Here is a 21,248-nt window from a genome sequence, read left to right on the forward strand (position 1 = left end):
AGAAGAACAAAAAAAAAAAGCAGACCCCCACTACCAGAAATCTTGCAGTCGAGTTTCCCACATTTGGGGAATTCACAGGGCTCAGCACAGTCAGAGTGCAATGGCCGAGCCTCACCCTGGGTGAACTACCTTCTTGATCATGTAGGTGACCTTCTATCATCACTGGAAAAAAAAATCAAAGAACAGTAAATAGGTGATACTTACTGTTCTTTAATTTTTTTCCAAGCGAGCTGAGCTGATGCTAAAAGGTGGTGTGAGAGAGAGAGAGGCAAATGAGTGGAGGAGTGAAGTTGTCAATGTGGCTGTAAATGTACAGTATAGCTTCGAGTTTGTCAGTAAATAAAGGCTGCAGCTTCTCAAGACCAAAGCAAAACTATCTGTTGTTTCTAACTTCATTAGAACTAAATCTGAATCACCTCTGCCTACATTGAGGGAGTACTATCCACAGTGGAAAAAGAATTAGAGGAGCTAAAAGTGAGAAGACAAGAGTAGAGTTGAGCTGTATCTTGTCCTATTTGTGTTCAAATTAGTTTTTGTTTTATCTCATGAATAATTTCTTTTATACATGTAGATAATGACAAGTTAGTGAGTAATCCTTTATAATTTTATTGTTACTGATAATAAGAAGGAACAGAAGAAAATAATCTGTTCTCCAACGAGCCTTTTGTTTGCATCGCTCTTTGAATGTATCTGGTTCATTGTGTCTACATGCCTATATGCACATGCCAAAATAATATCATGCTGCTATCAAGGAGTGGCACTGCACATTTAATTTGAAGAGTAGTCTGTACCACAAAAACAAAACATACCCGTCTTCCTCTTCAGTTTCCTCCCTTCACCTGTGCCACTGGTCAGAGGGATAGTAGGTCCGGGAGAGGGAGAGCACTGTGCAGACACACCTGTGACAGAGGTGGATGACGTTAGACACATTACTTAAAATATGGCAAAACGTGATTAATGCTAATACTAAATTTCATTCATATTTTCCTGAGAGGAAGATGGAGCCTCGACAGGGATCAGGGTCAAGGTATAAGTCTCCTCCTCAGAGTCTATTTGGGGATGTGAAACAGATGGAGGGAGAAAGGTGGAAGGGTCTGGGGGATGAGGAGAAGAACAGGGTTGGGAGGTTGTGGGCAGTGGAGTTGTGTGGCTGGAATCCTCTGGAGACTGAGATGTTTGAGAATCTGAAATAATATATGTCAGCATATCAGTCACAATGACAGCACATCCCAAAGCATAAATCAGATGATAAGAACAGATGTTTGCCTTACTTTTCACAAGGTACTCATATGCCCTACTCATTTTTTCAAGAAATGGCTTTGCGGGCCCGTCCCCTCCAGGGCACATGTGGGTTATCACCTCAGCAGTGACTGAGCTCGCCCCCTGCTTCTTCTTCCCAATGAATAAAATTGGGTTGTACCCCAAGGCAGCAAGCTTGCTCACCTGAAATGTACACAATAAATTACACAAAATGTTAACATGGCTACCATTGCACACTGACATGTTACATTTTTTCACTTTATTTGAATGTTATGTCTACACCAGTGTTTGCTAATGTCTACAATCTTTTTCAAGGGTTTGAAAGTGTGTGTCCATATGGCATTTTTTTCTACCAGAAAAGTGTGCACAGGGGTCTGTGGAGCACTGGGATGAAGCACTTGTGCGTTGAGAGACACAAATGCTATAATAGTTTCTGTCTGAAATATCAATTAAGCTCAGGACATTGGCAGAACAAGTTTTCCCTCCATTTCTTTTTAGTTACCAGGGTGATGTCCTGCCCACAAAAACTTATGTCGCTGAAAGAACAAAAAGCTTTATCACACATACACTTTGTCCAGGCAAATTTGTTCAGTTCAAATTTGCATATTAAATAACAAGTATAAGGGGGTCTGACACATGGACTGGTGCATGGCATGACATCTTCATGCTTACCAGCAACTCAATGTGCAAAAGAATTGGATGAGGATTGTGGTGATTGTTAAATACTCTCCCAGCCAGTCACATCACTGGTCTCATAGCTCTGAAACAGCTGTGCTAATCACAGTTAAACATTATCATGTGCAACAGCTCAACAAACAGAAATCTTCATCTCAGGAAATGTCTGGATGGTTCAGGATGGTTCAGAGTGTCACAGCATGAACGCACATCACCTTTTCCATTAAATAGTTACTATAATAATAGAAGTAGAAATATAAAGGAGATACATTGATTGATTATATGATTATTTCAGACAAACACTGTTTTATTCAGAATTCTTATGTATCCCACCTCATACATGGTCACAGAGTTTAGTAATTAATGATATACAACAGTGTTTGCATTACACTGGTTATAGTATTTAGCAATGATTCCTCTGACGACTGGAGTTTGAGGGTATGGGTGTCCTTCTGATTCATAAAGCACACTGTTGCTGAAAATGAATGACACCCTGTTTTAACGTACTACTGTTTGAAACTTTTTTCTTCTGTGTTCCAGCATAATTCATAAGATGTTCATCTGGGACCACACTCTGGATCATGATACACTACTGTAATTGCTGTTGGCAGCTCACACTGTAGCTAGTGTATCACCACTAATTTCAGATGAACCTGAAGTCACTTGGCCTGGCTCTCTCCTCATTGGTAAAAACTGAAAAAGGATGCTGTTGATCAGAAAAAAATGCTATATGGACCAAGCCCGAATGTCACTAATTAGGCAACACATTTTGAATCATTAGCTAAATTTAAGGTTAGGGGTGGTTCATATGTGTGTGGCGGCATTATGTTCAATAACCTTTCACGAATACTATGGACTGCAAATCTGATGCAATTTTAACAACTGCACACACATCAAAGTCAATAATATTGATCATTTTCAGTGGATCTACACTGCACCTGACAACCTACAGCCACTCATGTGGCTATCAGCACACAGCACTCAGCACCTGAAAACCCACTCCCGCGGACACACCCCCAGGACCTCAGTGCCGCTCGATGGGCTGCCCAAACTCATGCCTGGCATAAAACAATGCCAACATTTATTCAAATGTTACACGGTGTGTGTGTGTGTGTGTGTGCGTGTGTGTGTGTGTGTGTGTGTGTGTTTAATATAGATCGTCCAGATGCAGTGTAATTACTAGTTTGGCTATACTAGATATTTTATATATTTATCAGAAATATCTTTTTAAGACCCTATTCACGACCATACTTTGCAAACTGGAAGACTACGACCACGTTGTTGCATTGTATAAAGCGGCTGTAAAAAAAGATCTGAAATAAACATCTTTGCTTTTTCTAAACATCAATCATTTAGATGAAGTGTAATCACTAGCTCAGCTTTGCCAAATGTTTGATGCATTCAGTAGATGTATGCTATTGCGACCCTATTTACAACCCTACTTTGCAAACCGGAAGAATTAGCTAACCCAAACCCACATTTGTAGAATAACAGTTAGAATATCTGAAATAGACCAACATCTGTACTTTTTTGTTACATCAATCAACTAGATGAAGTGTAATCACCAGTTCGGCAGCACTTAATATTTGATATATTTATTAGATATATCTTTTTACAACCCTATTCTCAACAGTACTTTGCAAACCAGAAGAACTACAAACATGGTGCTGATTTGTATCAAGCTGCATGGCGCAGCACAAGGGAATTGTAGTTTATTTTTAAAAATTGGATATTTCCTAGAAATCGAAGTTTTAAATACTAAATTAAGAGTACACTGACAGATTTAAAGGGGTGGGAAATACATTTGTGTGATCAGATTTTAAATATTCAATTGTTAAATTGGTGAAAATTAATTTTTATCATAATTGACAGTGCCCCCACTTGGTGACTATACCCATATGGGTATAGTCACATAGGTGAAGTCAAGAGCCCTCTAAAATAGTTGGTCCCATGTCTGTAGCCTGTTCTGTTGCTGAATGACAAGCCTTCCAATATGCACTAAGGTCAAGGTTCAGAGGTCAATATCTTACGGCAGGAGCCACTTAGAATCTTCACACTGACATATGTTACTCACCAGGTCAAGGCCTTTCCAAAAATGTCTTTAATTTTGTCCCACGACCAAGTTTATTTTTCACCCCTGTTTGGTGACAGCCTCTTTCAGGTGTAGTTTCTGAGACCATTTGAGTCTCCAGCCTGGGTGCACTCAAGTCTTTGAAATTTTCAATTATACACTACTCACAATAAGTTAGGGATATTGTGAGAGACTCAGTGGATTTCATACATACGGTGTTTGTTTCACTTCAGAGAGTTTTGGGATAGGGAGGCAATCGTATTGAGGTGATAGACACACCTAATTTTTTGTTTTCCACGTAATGGTCTCACTGTGTACAGTGTGCCTTACATATTGGGTCCAATACCAAAAAAATAAAAGACAACCCTTTTCAATGTGGCATCAATTTCAACATGTTGTGGGTATAAAAAGCTGGTATTGTCAGTAAGTCATTCCAAGTTCATCATTCAAACAGCCATGAACACACGACGTCACTTAACGGACGAGCAGCGCCACCTGGCCATAGCGCGCCTTCGGGTCGGTGGCAGGCAGTCAGATGTTGCTCGTGAACTTGGTGTGTCTCAAAGTGTCATCAGCAGACTTGCATCAAGACACAGAACTACTGGCAGAGTTCATGACAGACCCATAGTGGAGCCCCACGAGTGACAGACCGCAACGATGACCAGTATCTAAGGACCTATGCACTCAGACATCGTTATGCAACTGCCACACAGCTGCAGGCCCAGTTACGAGATTTGAGGGGTACTAGGGTTTCCAGACAAACCATTCGACGACTGTTGCAGGTGACTCCACTGACACCAAGACACCGCCGTGAACGTTTGCAGTGGGCACAAGACCATGTGACCTGGAAAATGCAGCAGTGGTCTACCGTCCTGTTCACTAATGAGTGTCGGGTCACCTTGCACAGAAATGATGGACGTCAGCGTTGCTGGAGAAGGCGAGGTGAGCGATACGCCGAGGTCAACATGGTCCCCAGGGTTCCCTTTGGTGGAGGAGGTGCAACAGTCTGGGCAGGCATCACCAGTCAGCACAAAACAGATTTGGTTATTGTAGATGGCTCTGTCACTGCACGTTCTTACCTCAGAGACATCATAGAACCCATCATCATCCTCCCATTCCGCCAGCACACCCCCAACTTTCTGTTCATGGCTGATAATGCTCCACCACATTGTGCCAGAATTGTCACAGCTCGACTTCAGGAAGTCGGAGTGCCTCATATGGTATGGCCAGCAATGTCCCCTGACCTGAACCCCATAGAGCACGTCTGGGACCAGCTGAAGCAGAGACTGGATGATCGTACCCCACCCCCACGTGACCTGGCAGAACTGCGTGTAGCACTTGTGGAGGAGTGGAACACATTGCCTCAGAACAACATCATGAGGCTAGTGAGGAGCATGAGACGTCGCTGTCAAGCTGTCATTGCGGCAAATGGTGGAAACACCCGCTACTGACATTGTCAATTTTTGTTATTTGGGGCTATCCTTGTTATTGTCTAAATTTTTGGGGTAATAAATATTAAACTAATGAAAATGGTGTTTCTTCTCATTCATTATTAGTAATATCAAAGGGAACTTTTTCTTATTTTATTAAAATTCAGACCAAATACGTGTGTCAATGTGTGGAATGTAATTAAGAACTTTAGTACTGTAATTGAGTACAGTAGTTGTAGTTGTACTTTACTTAAATCTTTTCTTCATGTCACTTCATGCTTTTACACCATTACACTTCAGAGGAAATATTGTCATTTTTATTCCACTACAATCTGCCATCCACTATATTTACTAGTATATACTACTTGCTTAAGCCTACATAACCTTCGATGTACATGTTTGTCTGTCTGGTTTAATGGAAGAAGTCAGGCTGATTAATAGATGCGATGAAAGAGTTCATATATGATGCTGAAATGTGGTTTGCTAACACAGTCAACCCTTGTCCAGTTTGACGTTATACTATATAATTACATCAAAACACTGTTAATGTAATGAAAATCCTATGTACGTGTCCTTCCTCTGAATCTCTCCTCTTGCCATATACTGAATTCATGTACTCTGAAAACATGTGGGAATTGCTCAAATATACACTTAATAAAAACTAAGTCCAACCTCAAACAGCAGTAACATTCAAGGACTCAATCAGAAATGTAGCTTCATTGTGCTTTTCTTTAATTATACAATAGTTATTAATCAAACAATAAAGATCAACCGGAAACAAAATCCCCTAAAAAGATGCTGAACATCAAAGATAAGACAGTACAGGACAGTGGTTTGTGTAGTAAAGCTTTAATACAACTTCCCACAATCCAGTACAACAATCAAAACTTATGAGCGATAAGACACTTCAAAACCAAGCAGCAAGTTCAGTTTCTTTTGACTATCGACTACTAAAATGACAACAACAAAATACAAAAAAGTACAACTGTCATGTCCAACTTAAACCTGACAAAGAACGCACAAGTTATTTTAATTGATAGTCAATCAAACATTCAGTCAAATATTTACAGTACAGGTGCACTTAGAGCTAAGAGCATGGGGGCATTGAGCATGAGCATTACAATTAATTACAATGCATCCACGTCCGACTCTGAATCTTCAGAGCAAATTTCAAGCTCATCTGAACTCTCAATTGTGTCCATTATGTCATCTGCTGACGACAGCACATGCAGGTAGTGTTTTCTTGTTTGCCGCTGCAGTTCTCTCATTTCCACCTGCCTTCTGCGGATGAGGCAGGTGTGACCCTTTGATGCCTTCTCTGTTAGAAGTCCTTAAGAAGGGATAAAACATGTCACTACTCAGGTAAACAACAAGTCTTTCACAGTATAAACATAACTTGGTGAAACATAGGAAATAATCAGTTGATCAGGCCAACATTAAAGCGCAATTTGCAGCAAGAGCCGGTTTCCCTAATGTAATCAGAGCTATGACTGCACGCATGTTGCTATAAAAGCGCCATCGCAGGATGGATTTGTTTTTGTCAACAGGAAACATTTTAATTCAATTAATGTTCAAATAATATGTGATGCGCAAATGCAGCTCACCAACATCGTGGCAAGTTGGCCTGGTTCAACGCATGACTCGTTCATTCTTACCAATATTGGTAACACGATGGAGGCTGGCACGGTGCGTGATGGGTGGCTTCTCAGTGAGAGAATAATTTATCCGTTTAATTGCGCCCCGAATGTAAAACAGCACAATGCCCATTTGGGCACGTGCATTCCAATATGTGTATTTGTTTTTCCCTGTTGAAAATACAGCAGCAGAGCTATCTAACAAGCCCTTTATTGTCTCCTTGTGTTCAGTATTTGTGTCAATAAACGCGTGTGTAAAGTTGGAAATGTCACACTGCAGTAGTCACGGCGCACTTCTGCAGTCATTAATATAAGTGTGTCAGTCAGTCTTGTCAATCCTTATAATGAAGTTGTTTTGTCCTTCTGTTTGTTTCCCACTAAGTAGCACTTATTATTATTATTATTATTATTATTATCATATATTTCTTTTTTTTAAAAGCAATAGTGATTCAATCAAGTGGTGCATGAACAAAGGAAACTAAACTTATTTCACATGTGACATCGGCAGTGAGCCAAAATCCTCCGCTTCACCTTCACGTCGGACCATTTTTTTATTTTTTTTATTTGAGTGTGCGCTGCTCCGACCCCACAGCGTTCACTGCCTCACACACACGCTCCCACTTACATTTCTTTTTTGGGTGTTTATCCCTGACGAGAGGCTACCAAATAATACAGATCTTCGCATCTCGACTTCATTTAATAAAGTTTCGAGCTCAGACTCGGTGAAGCTGCGCTTCTTCCCTTTATTCATGGTGTGAATCTGATGGTGCAGAGAGGGGAATCCCCGGTGCAGGCCCTATTTAAATGAATTTGCATATTTAAAAGAGGCGTGGACAGGGACAAAGGAAAAGCGCTTGGATCCATGCGTACGCACACTTTGATACATCTGAATTTTTTTGTGCGTACGACAGTTTCTGGATTCTAGCGTACGCCATGTTTCAGTAGGAAATCCACGCAAGTCTTAGTACATGAGGCCCCAGGTCTGTTAAAACCTATTGGTGGAAAAAAGCGGATTTGCATGATTCACGAGGGTCGCATTTTCAGTTAGAAAAATCCGGATTTCTGGAAAAACCCAGAAAAATCACATGCCTGAATAAAAAAATTCAAGTACAAGGCCGCATTTACTTTGCATGGTGTCTTCGCTCTGATGGTGAGACAACTCACACAAGACCCTGGCATGGGCTTTGAGAGACTCCCAGTGCTGCTTCATTTCTTTCACAAGGATCTTCTTCTCCTCTTGAAGCCTTCGAACACCCATGACCCTGTCGAAGACTTCCTTCTTTGTGCTGAAATCAGCAGAGCCTGTAATTGACATAGCATGTAGCTTCAGAGATCATTTCTGTCATACATATGCATACTTTGTCAGTATGCAAATATGTCCACTGGAACACCTACATGTAAGAATACTAGTGATGAAATGTGTATTCACTAAAGTACCGTACTTATAGTAAGTATAAATTTGAAATGGCACTTCTCTCTGTATGCTACTTTCTTCTTCTACTCCACTACGACTCAGAGGAAAATATTTTACTTTTTACTTCACTTCAATTATTGGACTTCACCTTTTAATACTTTAAGTTTATTTCACTGATTATAATTATATACTTTTACTGAAGTAATATTTAACTTGTGATCAGAGTATATTTACTGTGTAGTATTAGTATTTTGACTTTGTATATAGTTCATCCTTTTAAGTAAAGGATATGATACTTCTTCCACCACTGAAGAATATGCACAGTACATGAAATGCATACCACTCTGTGTAATTTGCCAAGGCCAGGGATGTTCTGTGTCCAGAATGCTATCCATGCACACCGCTTGCTTGGGTGGAACAAGACTGTTATACTCTGCTACCATGGCCTTCAAAGTGCTCTTCTGTTGCCTTATTTTTCTGCGAATCCTATTTCGACCTTTGTTGCTGTCTGAAAACCACAGAATAAATCCATATTAAATCTTTTAAATACAAAGTCCATGACCTTGTTTAAGTTACAGCTGTCACAACAGAATGACAATACATTTGCCAAACAGATTAATCATAACAGATAAACTCATAATAACTGAATGCAACTCAATTTATTCTGATATTGGAGAATTCACTTTTTGAGGGGGGAGGTGGGGGTCCACTACATGAAACACTACTTTATAGAACTGTATAAACATTGTTATTGTAAAGTGAGTATGGAGACATTTCAGACTGTGATCTGAAAAGGCCTAAAATGTTAACATACCATTTTTCCGGTACAGGAGTTGAGATCTCGTCTTGATGCTGGTTGTGAGAGCCTCAATCTTCTTACACAAAGCCTGTGGTGTGCCTTGATGGTCAGTTTCTCCTGACGAAAGTGATTGCAGGCGGTGTCAACTTCACAAACGACACAAATGTTTCTCCATGTCAGATAATGTTTCACTTTCTTACCATCTGCCCATTCTTTCACTTCTTGCACAAATTCTTCCACAGTTTGTTCATCCAGATGATGCTGGGCTTTCAGGGTTTCCAGGTCCCCCATCTGAATATGTAGAGTGTTAGAAGTCTAAAATGACAAGCAAAGGTCATTACAACATGTACAGTGCATGAATGCAACTCAAGTCATGCAAATATAACTATCTTGTGTGGCAAGCCCATGTGCATTTCATTTAGCTACACTAGGCCATTGCTGGAAAATAATATTGTTTCTGTTTACCTTATGGTATCTCTGGGAAAGTGCAGTAGCCAGGTTTTGACATTTCTGCTGGTTCCATCTTATGGCCAGAAGTGTCAGCATGTCATTGCGTCCTGCAGGATAAGATAAGTTCTGTAAAAATTCACTTGTCATAATATGAATGTCTTTTATTCTATATACAGAGTAGGGCTGGGCGATATGGCCTAAAAACTGAATCCATATTGGTATTGATAAAGTGTTAATATAACTTTCATTAAATCCTTTATTTTGGTGCCTTTGTTTACAAAAAAGTATTTTATATCCCTGAAGATATGTAATCCAAAATCAAACATCTGCATGCACTGCATAGTAAACATGCCATGTTATTAGATTTTACAAATTTTTGGCCAGGAAGACGAGCCTGTCTGCTTCCTCTGGCTTGAGACATCATGCCCTGTTGTGGCTTCCTAACACAAGTCTGAGGTCGAACATTTTCAGCATGTGGATGAACCTCCGGCGTTTCCACTGTAAATACGAGCAGCATATCTTTAGCGATATGCAACGTGACTGCATCTGTTACAGCTGTCCACCGGGACCCTTTCTTCTCATACGGGACACAATGATTAAATGATTTCGCTAATGTTGGCTGCTTTATAGCGGATACGTGTGGGCTGCCGCGGTCTGTACATCTTGTAGTGAACAAGTGTCCCACTGTGATCCTGGCGTCTGTTTGAGATGCTGAAATAAATGGTTCGGTCCGCTGCCTTTAGTTGCAACAGCCTTTGAACAAACTTTGCAGCGGGCGGTGGTTTGTTCGAGGTCTGACGCTACAGAACCAAGCTACTAACGAGACAGTGACTTTTTATGAACGAACCCCTTGCTCGCGGCATGTTGTGTTTGTTTCTCTGTGGAAAGTCAATGTAGGGAGGGCAGAGCCCACTATGAACTATGGGAGCCCACGAGGAGCAGCGGCGGAGCAAGTTAAATAAAAAAATCGACTTTCAATTTTAAAAATCGTTTAAATATCACACCTGCTTTTGACATATGCTTTGTGGTGCCTGCTATCCTGGAGAGGAAAGCATTGCACTGCTCTACTTCCTCCCCCAGTGTTTTGCCAGCACCTTCTTGATTTGCGCCACTCCATTTCACCTGGACAGAAGGACACAAACATAGGCATCAAGGATATTTAGTACAGCAAATACAAGCAATGCCCAACAGTCATTTTTAATTAAATTAAACATTATTTAACTATAATGATAAAAATGTTACATAATCTGTTATATTATAGTTAAACATAATTTATATGCATCATTTATAGGATTGCAAGTCATTTGTTAACATTACAATACATGTATTGTATTATACCAACCTCACATTTGAAGTCATGCGCATGTACAACAGACAGGAAGCGCCTCATATTCTGAAGGGGCTTGAGCTCAGGACAGTTGGTGCTTACTCTTTGTAAGTATGGCCAATATTTGCACACAACATCCAAACAAAAAAAGGTGATGTCATGTCTGGGTGCCAGCAGCTGCTGCAAAAACATTGGGTATGCATATATTTCACATAAACATATTAAGGGCAGCCAGCAAGACCCCGTGCCTGCACACTGCCAGCTCCAGTCCTTCCTCATCTACCTTGCTGCTCGATCTTTGCGAGGTCTCTCTGGCAGCCGACCACTCCCCACCACAACTGCTCCGTCCAGTGACCTACATCACAGAAAATCATAATTGACAAATAATTTCATCAAGAGTAATTACAGGGAACAATTATACATTTTTTTTAGGAGACAAGGAACAGATTAGGTATACAGGTAGATATCACAATACATCGGAGTACTGACAGACTACAAATTATAATGTTATTATAATATTCAGATAGAAATGCAAGTCTGCTATTACATGTTTAGATTTGCTGTGAATGTGATTCACAAATTTGGTCACATCGTCATCCTTCGCAATGAAGACATCTTCAAAGATGGCTCGCTCCTGAGATCTAAAAAAACAACAACAAATAAAAAGACTTCAACGTTTCAAAGGGATAGGTGATGAGGCACTTATCTATAGTCAGTGTGTGACCTACAGTACACAGTGTTCAGACAGCCCTTTTCCTTGGCACTACATAGCCTCAACCGTAGAACTTGCATATTCCTTCATCTAACCCTAACTGTTGCCACGCACAACGCATAATGCTGCAGATCTGATAGCAAGGTAAAGTGGTTAGAATATGCTTGCTATAGCATACACTTAAATACTGGATATTGGGTTTTTTTCAGGTGGGCCTTTTGTATGTGGCTAAAACACATTTTTCTGCTTCTCCAAAGTACAGGCAGGGGATGGGCTGACCATTGTCTGCTGTAGGTAAAAGACTGATCATGGATAAGTGCCTCATACAACCCCACTTCAAAACACTTGAACTATCCTTTTAACATGTCATACAGTGAAAGGTTAGTTGTACAAAACATAACTGACTATTTTCCATTTAAACAGTGTGGGTGTGTAGATTATTGTATACCTTGCTGTACTTTTGAAGCGGTAATGCTTGCGGTTTCCATCCACCGAGACAGCAAGCATTGCTGGGGTACAGGCGGGACAGATGAATTTCTCCTCTTTGCAGGTGGAGTCAACCTCATACTGTACAGCAGCCCATTCAAAAAAGCTTTTTTGGAAGCTGTCTGACGAGATCTTACCAGTCTATGTTAAAAGGAAAAAGCACAAAACCTTTTTTTAAACAAATACCTTTCCATTTCAAAACACCAGCATATTTATTATCTTGCAGAATGAAGAAAGAAATACTGACGCGGCCAAAGCGAACAGTCCGCTTCTCAAGCATTCTTAGATAGGCCTGAAAGGACATCCCTGGCGACGCCATCTTCATGCCTTCAAATGTATAAAACAGGTCTGTCTCATAAATTGTTGAGAAATGAAGGGTGGCAGGCCAGTATCCACTATTTATCAGGTCATCAAGTCCTGCAGTCCAACGTGCCTGGCATCCCTCACAGGTCAGCTCAGGCCTGTTGAGATCATACCGTCCTACAAAGTAACATTTACATCCACTGTAATGTTAAAGTTGCCAAGGTTAGAATGTTCTGCAGCATGTGATATATACTGTAAATCCAAATGGTTCAGTAAAGCCTGCTGACTTGATGGGCACTATCGTGAATAAGTCATTTGTAAACTATAATGTGCTAATTTTTTGAGACATTAAGTTCTTGTGGGAGTTGTATAAAGATACAGAGTTTTCTTGAAACTGGACAAAGGAAATCTTAATGGTATAATTACCATTTATTGTGACCAAAGCAACTGCCTTCCCTTGGATCATCCTCAGTGCTTCTGGGGGACAGCCACAGATGCTGACAGGCATCTCAATAGGTAAAAATCGGACTGAAAGACATTACACGTAGGTTAGACTAATTCATAATTACTGACACACACACAAAATCACTCAGAAAAAGCAGTGCGCAACCTACTACAGTTTGTAAGTGCCTTATCAACAACACAAGCGGTTGGAGGCAATGGTTGGAAGAAGCCAGCACACATGGCATCTCTGTTATGAAAGACTAAGGCCTTGCTGTGTCTGCTGTTATCACATTCAGCACATAGAAAGGGACATGGGAGGCAATCTCTGTATCTAATAGCCATGCAGTTGTTCCCACATTGGCTGCAGATATTTGTTGCCACGTTCTCCTTGGCTCCTTGGTTCTTTTCCCTCCATCTCTCAGAAAAGAGAGCATTGCGAATGCTCCAATCCTGAGAAGCCAGAGGAGCCCTTTGGTCTGCTGCTGCTTCAGTAAGCTCTTCATCAGAGGAGTTCAGGGAGTGTTGCAGATCTTGCAGAAGACATTCTTTTGCAATTGAGAAATACATGATGTAGTTATAAGTGGCCCAAGGTTGTTTTTGGATCATATGAATACAACTAGCAAAAAAACATGGACCTCATTGTTACAAAGATAACAAAAATAGATTATTGTATGACAGATATAAGGGCTGGGCGATATGGCCTCAAATCAATATCACGATATATTGAGCAACTCACCTCGATAACCATAAATGAACGATAAGTAACCCCCCCCCCCCCCCCCACACACACACACACCTAAAAAAAAGGGAAAAAAATCCTGTGTATTTACAGAAATGCCACTTTAAAGGACTGTAAAAGTACATTGTAGTTAAGATTTATGTTATTTATCTAGTAGTTAAGAACAACAGATAAGCACACGATTGAACAGCTGAAAAGCACAGATTACTTGAAATGACAACAACTGAACAAGTTTAAAAGTATAAAATATACAGTCCCTTATAAACAAATTCTAAGCTTCTCGCTTTTTTATTTCTTCGAATTGAATCACATGGTTGTACTGCAGGTGGTGGAAGAGGCTGGATGTAAATAAATAAACATTTTGAGGACTTCAGAATCAGAATCTAAGACATGAGACAAAATAGTAGAGAAGTTGAGATTGCTGCTTAATAATATGTTAACCTCTTGAGCATTAGAGAACTTTTTTTACCATTATTTTCTTTATCATTATATATTTTTGATAGACACAGAATCTGTTTCAGAAGTCAGTGGGTCACATGACATGGAAGCTATTGAGAAAAAAAATCTAGATTTCTGCCTATTAATATTCATATAAAATAGAGGAAGCACTAAAGTACAATAAACATAGCTGTGTCTCATACGTCCAGTTTACTAATACAATCTGCTGCTGGAGTCACTGGGCCTCATGACATGGAAGATATTGAAAGAACTGCAATTATTTTGTATTAAAATATTTATGCTAAGTAATTTGATGACAGTCCCTAAATCAGTTTCCAGCGATTCAGTGCCATGTTCTGGGAGGTGAGCTAACCATCCTCCTGCTGCTCACACTGGGTGAACCTCAGTAAAGTAGCGGCTGGACCCGAGTAGAGCTTAGAATCAAGCCCGACCCGAGCCCCTGCACGTTGTGTCCGAGCCCGGCCCGACACATTAATTGAAGCTTAATTGGCGAAGTTTCAGGAGCAGGACCACACCTCAACAGCGCCAACTTCCGCATTTCTATAAATAACCACCTGACCCTCTCATCTGCTTCGCTCTCGTATTCTGCGCTCTCGCACCCAGAAACCAGATCACGCGACATCGCCTTGCCCGAGCACATCCAAACTTTTGTACGAGCAACATCAGGCTCTACTCACCTCATCATGGACTTCATATCACTATTCCCGTCGGACAATCTTTCAGACGAGATGAGGATCACCATTCATCTGAAGCCGACTACTCTCCCGTCACCTCCGTACCCGAGGACCCGATTCCAGTGGCCCAACAGCCGGCTAGGACGCGAGCGGGTCCGAAGAGCACCAACTTCGTCTCATCCATGGTTCGTCTCCCGCCTGGTTCATCTCTCCTCAACATCCAAGATTATCATAGTTCGCCCGACGACTCTCCCGTGTCTCCCAGCCCACCTCCTTCCGCAGCAAAGAGAGGACGAGGAATTTTCGGAACAGAAAGTCACCGTCGCTGCAGTTCGCCACAGTTCGCCGACTCCTTCACCTCCAAGAAGCGAAGCCTCCCGCCATCGTTCCGCCAACACCGGCCGAACAACTCGCCGGTCACAACGTCTCCACGCTCCGGTGAGTTCCCCCGACCGGCTTTCATCTTCTACAGTCACCGATTGGACAGTAGCCGCTCCCCAGAAAACTTTAAACGACAAATGAATTCTGTTTAACCGAATGGACTATAAAGCCAAACTTTCTCCACACGCATGTGTGCTTCTTCCGTCAACACCAGCTCTCTTCCGGGTGACGTCATCACGCGCACGCAACACACCGCGACGTCGACGCTCCTGTTAAAAGGGACAGTACAATTAAATACTACAGCCCAAAGACAGCAGAAAGCTCATAGACAACAGAAAGTGCAGCAGCAAAAGTGGAGACAGAGATCCTCAGCCAGATCAAATGACTCTAGAGTTTCTGCTACCACCTCTCGTCATCACTCCACTCCAAAGGGAGTGCCCAGATGGATTTCAGGACCCTCCAATCCCCATCAGGATTTTCATCATCGACACTAGCAACCTACAACATCTAGGGCAACGTCATGGTGCCCACTGCCATCCAGTTCTAGCCACCACAACAGCCAATCTTCGAAAAATAAATAAATAAACTCATGGCTGTTCGTTCCGTTAACACCAGATCGCTTCCAGGTGAAGTCATCACGCACAGCCCTACAGGCGGTGACGTCTACGCTCTTGTTAAAGGGACAGTACAATCAAATGACAAAGCCCAAAGAAAACAAAGAGCAGCAGCAAAAGCAGAGACAGAGATCCTCTGCCAGATCAAACAACTCCAGAGTTTCCGCCACCACTTCTCGCATCACTACACTCCAGAGGGAGCGCCCAGATAGATTCCAGGACCCTCCAACTTCTATCAGGATTATCATCATCAGCTACAGCAACCTACAACCTCAAGGGCAAACGCCACAGTGCCCACCGCCATCCAGTTCCGGCCATCACCGCAGCTAAACTTTGCGGAGGCTCCTGGCACAGGGATGCCAGTGCCCCCTACAGCCCACTGCTAACAACCACAGCAGCCTGTTTCAGCGGAGGCTCTTGGCACCGGGATGCCAGCGCCCTCTGCTTCCTGTGTCCAGCAACCACAGCAGCTCGCTTCAACCGGGGCTCCTGGCACCGAGATGCCAGCGCCCCCTGCTTCCTGTTTCCAGCAACCACAGCAGCTCACTTCAACCAGGGCTCCTGGCACCGAGATGCCAGCGCCCTCCGCTTCCTGTGTCCAGCAACCACAGCAGCTTGCTTCAACTGGGGCCCCTGGCACTGAGACGCCAGTGCCCTCTGCTTCCTGTTTCCAGCAACCACAGCAGCTCGCTTCAACCGGGGGCTCCGGATTCTGATTCAGATTTTGACCCTGGCACCGAGATGCCAGCGCTCTCTGCTCCTGTTTCGAGCAACCACAGCAGCTCGCTTCAACCGGGGCTCCTGGCACCGAGATGCCAGCGCCGTGTGCTTCCTGTTTCCAGCAACCACAGCAGCTCGCTTCAACCGCTCCGGTCTGTATATTAAAAATTACTGTCCATTCTTGCACTACATCATGTAAATATGTATATATGTCGATTCGATTCCGTTTTCTTCCCCTTTTTAATTATAGTGTCTATTCTATTATCTATTTTTGCTATTGCTCTATTCTCTTAATATTCTGCTGCTGCGAGAAACAAATTCCCCCGTCTGCGGGACATTAAAGGATTCTGATTCTGATTCTGATCCTGGCACCGAGATGCCAGAGCCCTCTGCTTCCTGTTTCCAGCAACCACAGCAGCTCGCTTCAACCGGGGCTCCTGGCACCGAGATGCCAGCGCCCCCCTGCTTCCCGTTTCAAGCAACCACAGCAGCTTGATCAACCGGGGCTCCCAGCACCGAGATGACAGCACCCCCTGCTTCCCATTTCAAGCAACCACAGCAGCTTGATCAACCGGGGCTACCGGCACCGAGATGTCAGCACCCCCTGCTTCCCGTTTCAAGCAACCACAGCAGCTCGCTTCAACTGGGGCTCCTGGCACCGAGATGCCAGCACCCCCTGCTTCCCGTTTCAAGCAACCACAGCTGCTCGCTTCAACCGGGGCTCCTGGCACCGAGATGCCAGCGCCCTCTGGCGCCTATTTCCAGCAACCACAGCAGATTGCTTCAACCAGGGCTCCTGCCACTGGGATGCCAGCGCCCTCTGCTTCCTGTTTCCATCAACAACAGCACCTCGCTTCAACCAAGTCTCCTGGCACCAAGATGCCAGTGCCCTCTGCCGCCTAATTCCAGCAACCACAGCACCTCGCTTCAACCAAGTCTCCTGGCACCAAGATGCCAGTGCCCTCTGCCGCCTAATTCCAGCAACCACAGCACCTCGCTTCAACCGGGGCTCCTGGCACCGGGTGCCAGCACCCTATGCCGGGATGCAGGGAGCTTCCATCTCCCAGCTCCATCAGTCCCAGCAGCTCATGTCGGCTGGGGTCGTCAGCACCGGGATGCCGGCACCCGTTCTTCCCCCTCAACAGGCAACCACTAATTTCACTTTATACACAGCTACCCACACTGGGCCGCACAAAAAACCAAACGAGAGCTTCAGCCTTCTCTCGCCTGTTGTCGGCAGCTCCACCAGCACCCATACCTCCAGAACAGATGTCATCTACCCCTTCTGTCATCTTCCCGTAATCAACGGCGTATATAAGAAAGGCAGGCCCGTCATGCACCAAGGAGGTTTTTCGATTTGCAACGGCTTCAACAGTACCGGATGCACCGTGTCCCAGTGCCGCTTCCTCCACGTTTACTCCTTCTGCAGCGGGGGCCACGCCCACCCCGAATGCCTGTACAACCTACCTCGCCAAAGCTAGTTTCTCATAAAGGACTTGAAGAAGGTCTTCACCCCGGACTCCACACAATCATCTATCTCTTTTGAAATCAAAAATCTTCAGTCGACCATAACCGAGCCAGATTCAGTTGACCGCACGCTCGCTAAGGAAGTTAAGGAAGGTCCAGGAACAGACCAGTGCTCTTAAAGTCCTCCCTATTCACCCCGACTTCTGCCGTTTCTTCAGCATCCATTGGCGTGGTATATATTACTTCGCCGTTAGGCTCACCTTTGGTCGCAAAGCAGCCTAAACTCTTCGACACCCCACCTGAAGCCCTCAGCTGGATCCAGTCTAACAATTTCCCCCCACCACATCGCCACCCACTTCCGGCCTGATTACCCTGACTTCAGTCTTCTCCAACCTCTGGGTCCCATCGTCGCAGAGAAAACAGAGGGCCCCTCCACATCCCTTGAGTTTCTCGGAATCATTCTTGACACTAACAAGTTTTAGACTTCATTCCCGGTCGGAAAGCTCAGCGGAACCTTCTTCTGCGCCCAGCGCCCCACCAAACGTCAACTTCTGTCCCTTCCGTCCCATCACTCTTGACCTCCATCTCCCTGGATAGCTCGAGCCTTGCTGAAATCTGTCCGTGACTCAACCCTATCACCAATTGGAACGGAATCACTTTCTTTTACGATGACCAACCAACTAACCCACATGACATCCATCTGTACAGCGATGCTGCTCCTTAGGCCGGTTTTGGGGGTTTCTACAAAGGAAGATGGCTTGTGGCAGAATCGCCCCCGAAGCTCGCTAATGAATGCCAGAAGTTCAGAAGCTTGGCACCTCACGCAGATACCTTCCCTACGCCAGTTGGGCGTCGACATTCAACTCGTAAATCCTGCGCTTATACCCCTGATAAGCGACTACCAGAGCTCCACCATCAACAACCTATCACCCTCGACCCTCTCTTCCTACTGGACAGCTTGGAAAGCTTCCATTACTTTCACGACCAATACAACACAACCTTTCCGTCATTAGATCTCATCACCACGACTTCTTTCAGTACTTACGCCCATTCCTCATGACAAATCACGCACCACCAAGCTTACCTTAGCAGTATCAGCTTCTTTCCAAGACAATAACCGGCTGTTCGTTAACAGTTCGTTAAGCCCTCGCCGTCTTCCTCTTAATGCCAACTTGCCGTTAATCTGCCTCCACACAATCCGTTCCGGGTACGGCACTCCTCAAGTCGCCCAAACCCTGGAAGCCATGTTCTTGCTTGCCTTTTGGCTTCCTCAGATGCTCCAAATTCACCTCCTCAACCATTCACTTCGACTCAAGCTGTCATGCTTGCATTTCTGACTTGTCTCGCTTTTCAGACGACACTATGGTGTTCCACTTAAAGCAAACCAAAACCAATCAATTTGGTCCGCCTACACCCGTCTTCTTCTTCAAGGTCCAATCACCACTGAATCCCTTCGAAACCCTCGCAAATTTCTTGCAATTCCGTAAATCTCACAACAACGACAGATCCTCTTTTCATCTCAAAGATCTCAGATCCGCTCAATCTCTTCTCAAGTAATTGGAGGTTTTTGGGGGTCCGTCGCTGCCCGGGAGCGGCGGCGGATTCTCTACAAGAATCCCCACAACGCACTCGAAGAACTCAAAAGAACCAAGATCTTCGACACTTCGTTTTCCTTTGTCACTAATAAATCCTGTGAATTGAAGCTTAATTAGCGAAGTTTCAGGAGCAGGACCACACCTCAACAGCGCCAACTTCCGCATTTCTATAAATAACCACCTGACCCTCTCATCTGCTTCGCTCTCGTATTCTGCACCCCTCCCCCCCACCCCATTTCTCTCTGTCTGTTTCTTCTTTCTCTCCTCTCCTTCGTAGGTCCATGAGGGGGTCCGTCGCTGCCCGGGAGCGGCGGCGGATTCTCTACAAGAATCCCCACAACGCACTCGAAGAACTCAAAAGAACCAAGATCTTCGACACTTCGTTTTCCTTTGTCACTAATAAATCCTTAAACGCATCTCGTTGATGGTGTGGTCCTTGCTAGTGAAATGTAATAATGAGCCCGAGACCGATTTAAACCCGACAACTGTTTAATACGTGGGCTGTTATAACTGCCATTCTCGACTACAATTGCGAGTTGTTTGAACTACAGAAATCTTAATGAATAATGGAACAAGTGCCGCACTTAATGCACTTGACAAAGCCGAGAAATGTTATTATCACGGCCCACGACTTGTTTAACATGGGTCCACAACTCCGACTTTCCTCCAAACTTGCTCAAAGTTAATTCTACTGTTTTTATTTTTTTCTTTACATCTTCATGCTCCATGTTGCACTTAAGCTACACAATCAGTGATGCCGGTAACGCGTTACTAGTTTTGTCATTTTCCTTAGTAAAAAATATATATTTTTGCTTTCTTCTTGCGTCTCGGGGAGTGACGTCACGTACGCGAGAAGTCATGTTTTCCAGCATGAGGACACTCACGTGTCAAACCACGCAGAGACACAAATGCAAACAACAATGGAGGGAGGAGAGAGATGCGCGTTTTCTAGCTGGAAATACAGTCATTATTTTGAGTGAATAAAAAACAAAACACAAATGTTTGATCAATGGACCGGCCCGGCCGAAGACAGTGGCCTGTTGCAGCCTTTACACAAACTGTCCGCGACTCACAGCAAGTACTAACGGCTGCGGCCGGCTGCAATACTAAAGTCTGCGGCTGGAGGCGGGGCTTGACCGGCTGGACATCAAGCCCCGCCCATGACACGCACGTCACACGCCAAGCTCTGCCTAGAGTGCACTACGTAATCGTGGTTGGTTCAGGGACAGTCGGGGTTTCGGAAACTCGGTAGAAACAGCGCCTGGATGGAGGATTTTTCCCTACTGCTGTACATTTACTAAACGACTATTTGACTGAGGATTGATCTAAAATTTTAATAAAACTTTAGTGAACATAAAAACTATGCAGTGACATATTGTGTTTTTGCTATTAACAAATATGTTTGTCATTGTTTATGTCATTAACAGAAACCTGAGAACAGCAAAATGCAGAGAAGTGAGTGATTATTTTATAGGCAACATAAATGATCATGTAGGCATCATCAATCAGCAGATTGTACAACAATCAAAGAAAGCATTATGTAATTGTCCTATCTTCTAATGATGTAGGTATGCATCAGTCTAAAAAAACATAC

At 43.6% G+C, this 21,248-nt stretch overlaps 1 protein-coding gene and 1 non-coding gene across 2 annotated transcripts; both read right to left on the reverse strand.

Moving 5' to 3' along the window:
• LOC115594878 (U1 spliceosomal RNA) lies at positions 1–160 on the reverse strand. The gene has a single exon (XR_003986580.1). It is a non-coding gene; the product is annotated as a U1 spliceosomal RNA (small nuclear RNA).
• A 6,149-nt stretch (positions 161–6,309) lies between these two features.
• On the reverse strand, positions 6,310–13,746 carry LOC115594481 (uncharacterized). Its single transcript, XM_030438582.1, has 13 exons — positions 13,362–13,746; positions 12,988–13,089; positions 12,506–12,738; positions 12,221–12,399; positions 11,608–11,701; positions 11,344–11,415; positions 10,738–10,855; positions 9,749–9,840; positions 9,484–9,598; positions 9,299–9,400; positions 8,825–8,992; positions 8,196–8,372; positions 6,310–6,766 (listed from the first exon to the last, which is right to left on the reverse strand). The coding sequence occupies exons 1-13, from the start codon at positions 13,609–13,611 to the stop codon at positions 6,564–6,566; spliced, it is 1,905 nt and encodes a 634-aa protein (XP_030294442.1). The 5' UTR covers positions 13,612–13,746; the 3' UTR covers positions 6,310–6,563.
• Between the last annotated feature and the right edge of the window lie 7,502 nt (positions 13,747–21,248).

The sequence above is a fragment of the Sparus aurata genome, chromosome 13 (assembly GCF_900880675.1).
Source record: "Sparus aurata chromosome 13, fSpaAur1.1, whole genome shotgun sequence".
Classification (NCBI taxonomy): domain Eukaryota; kingdom Metazoa; phylum Chordata; class Actinopteri; order Spariformes; family Sparidae; genus Sparus; species Sparus aurata.

What these genes read in the sequence shown, in the direction of transcription:
- LOC115594481 (XM_030438582.1), bottom strand. Translation starts at nt 13,611, where the DNA reads ATGATCCAAAAACAACCTTGGGCCACTTATAACTACATCATGTATTTC. An exon ending in ACTCCTGTACCGGAAAAATG is followed by an intron (nt 8,993 to 9,298) that starts GTATGTTAACAT and finishes TGTGGTTTTCAG; the next exon opens with ACAGCAACAAAGGTCGAAAT. An exon ending in TTGGCAAATTACACAGAGTG is followed by an intron (nt 8,373 to 8,824) that starts GTATGCATTTCA and finishes TGTCAATTACAG; the next exon opens with GCTCTGCTGATTTCAGCACA.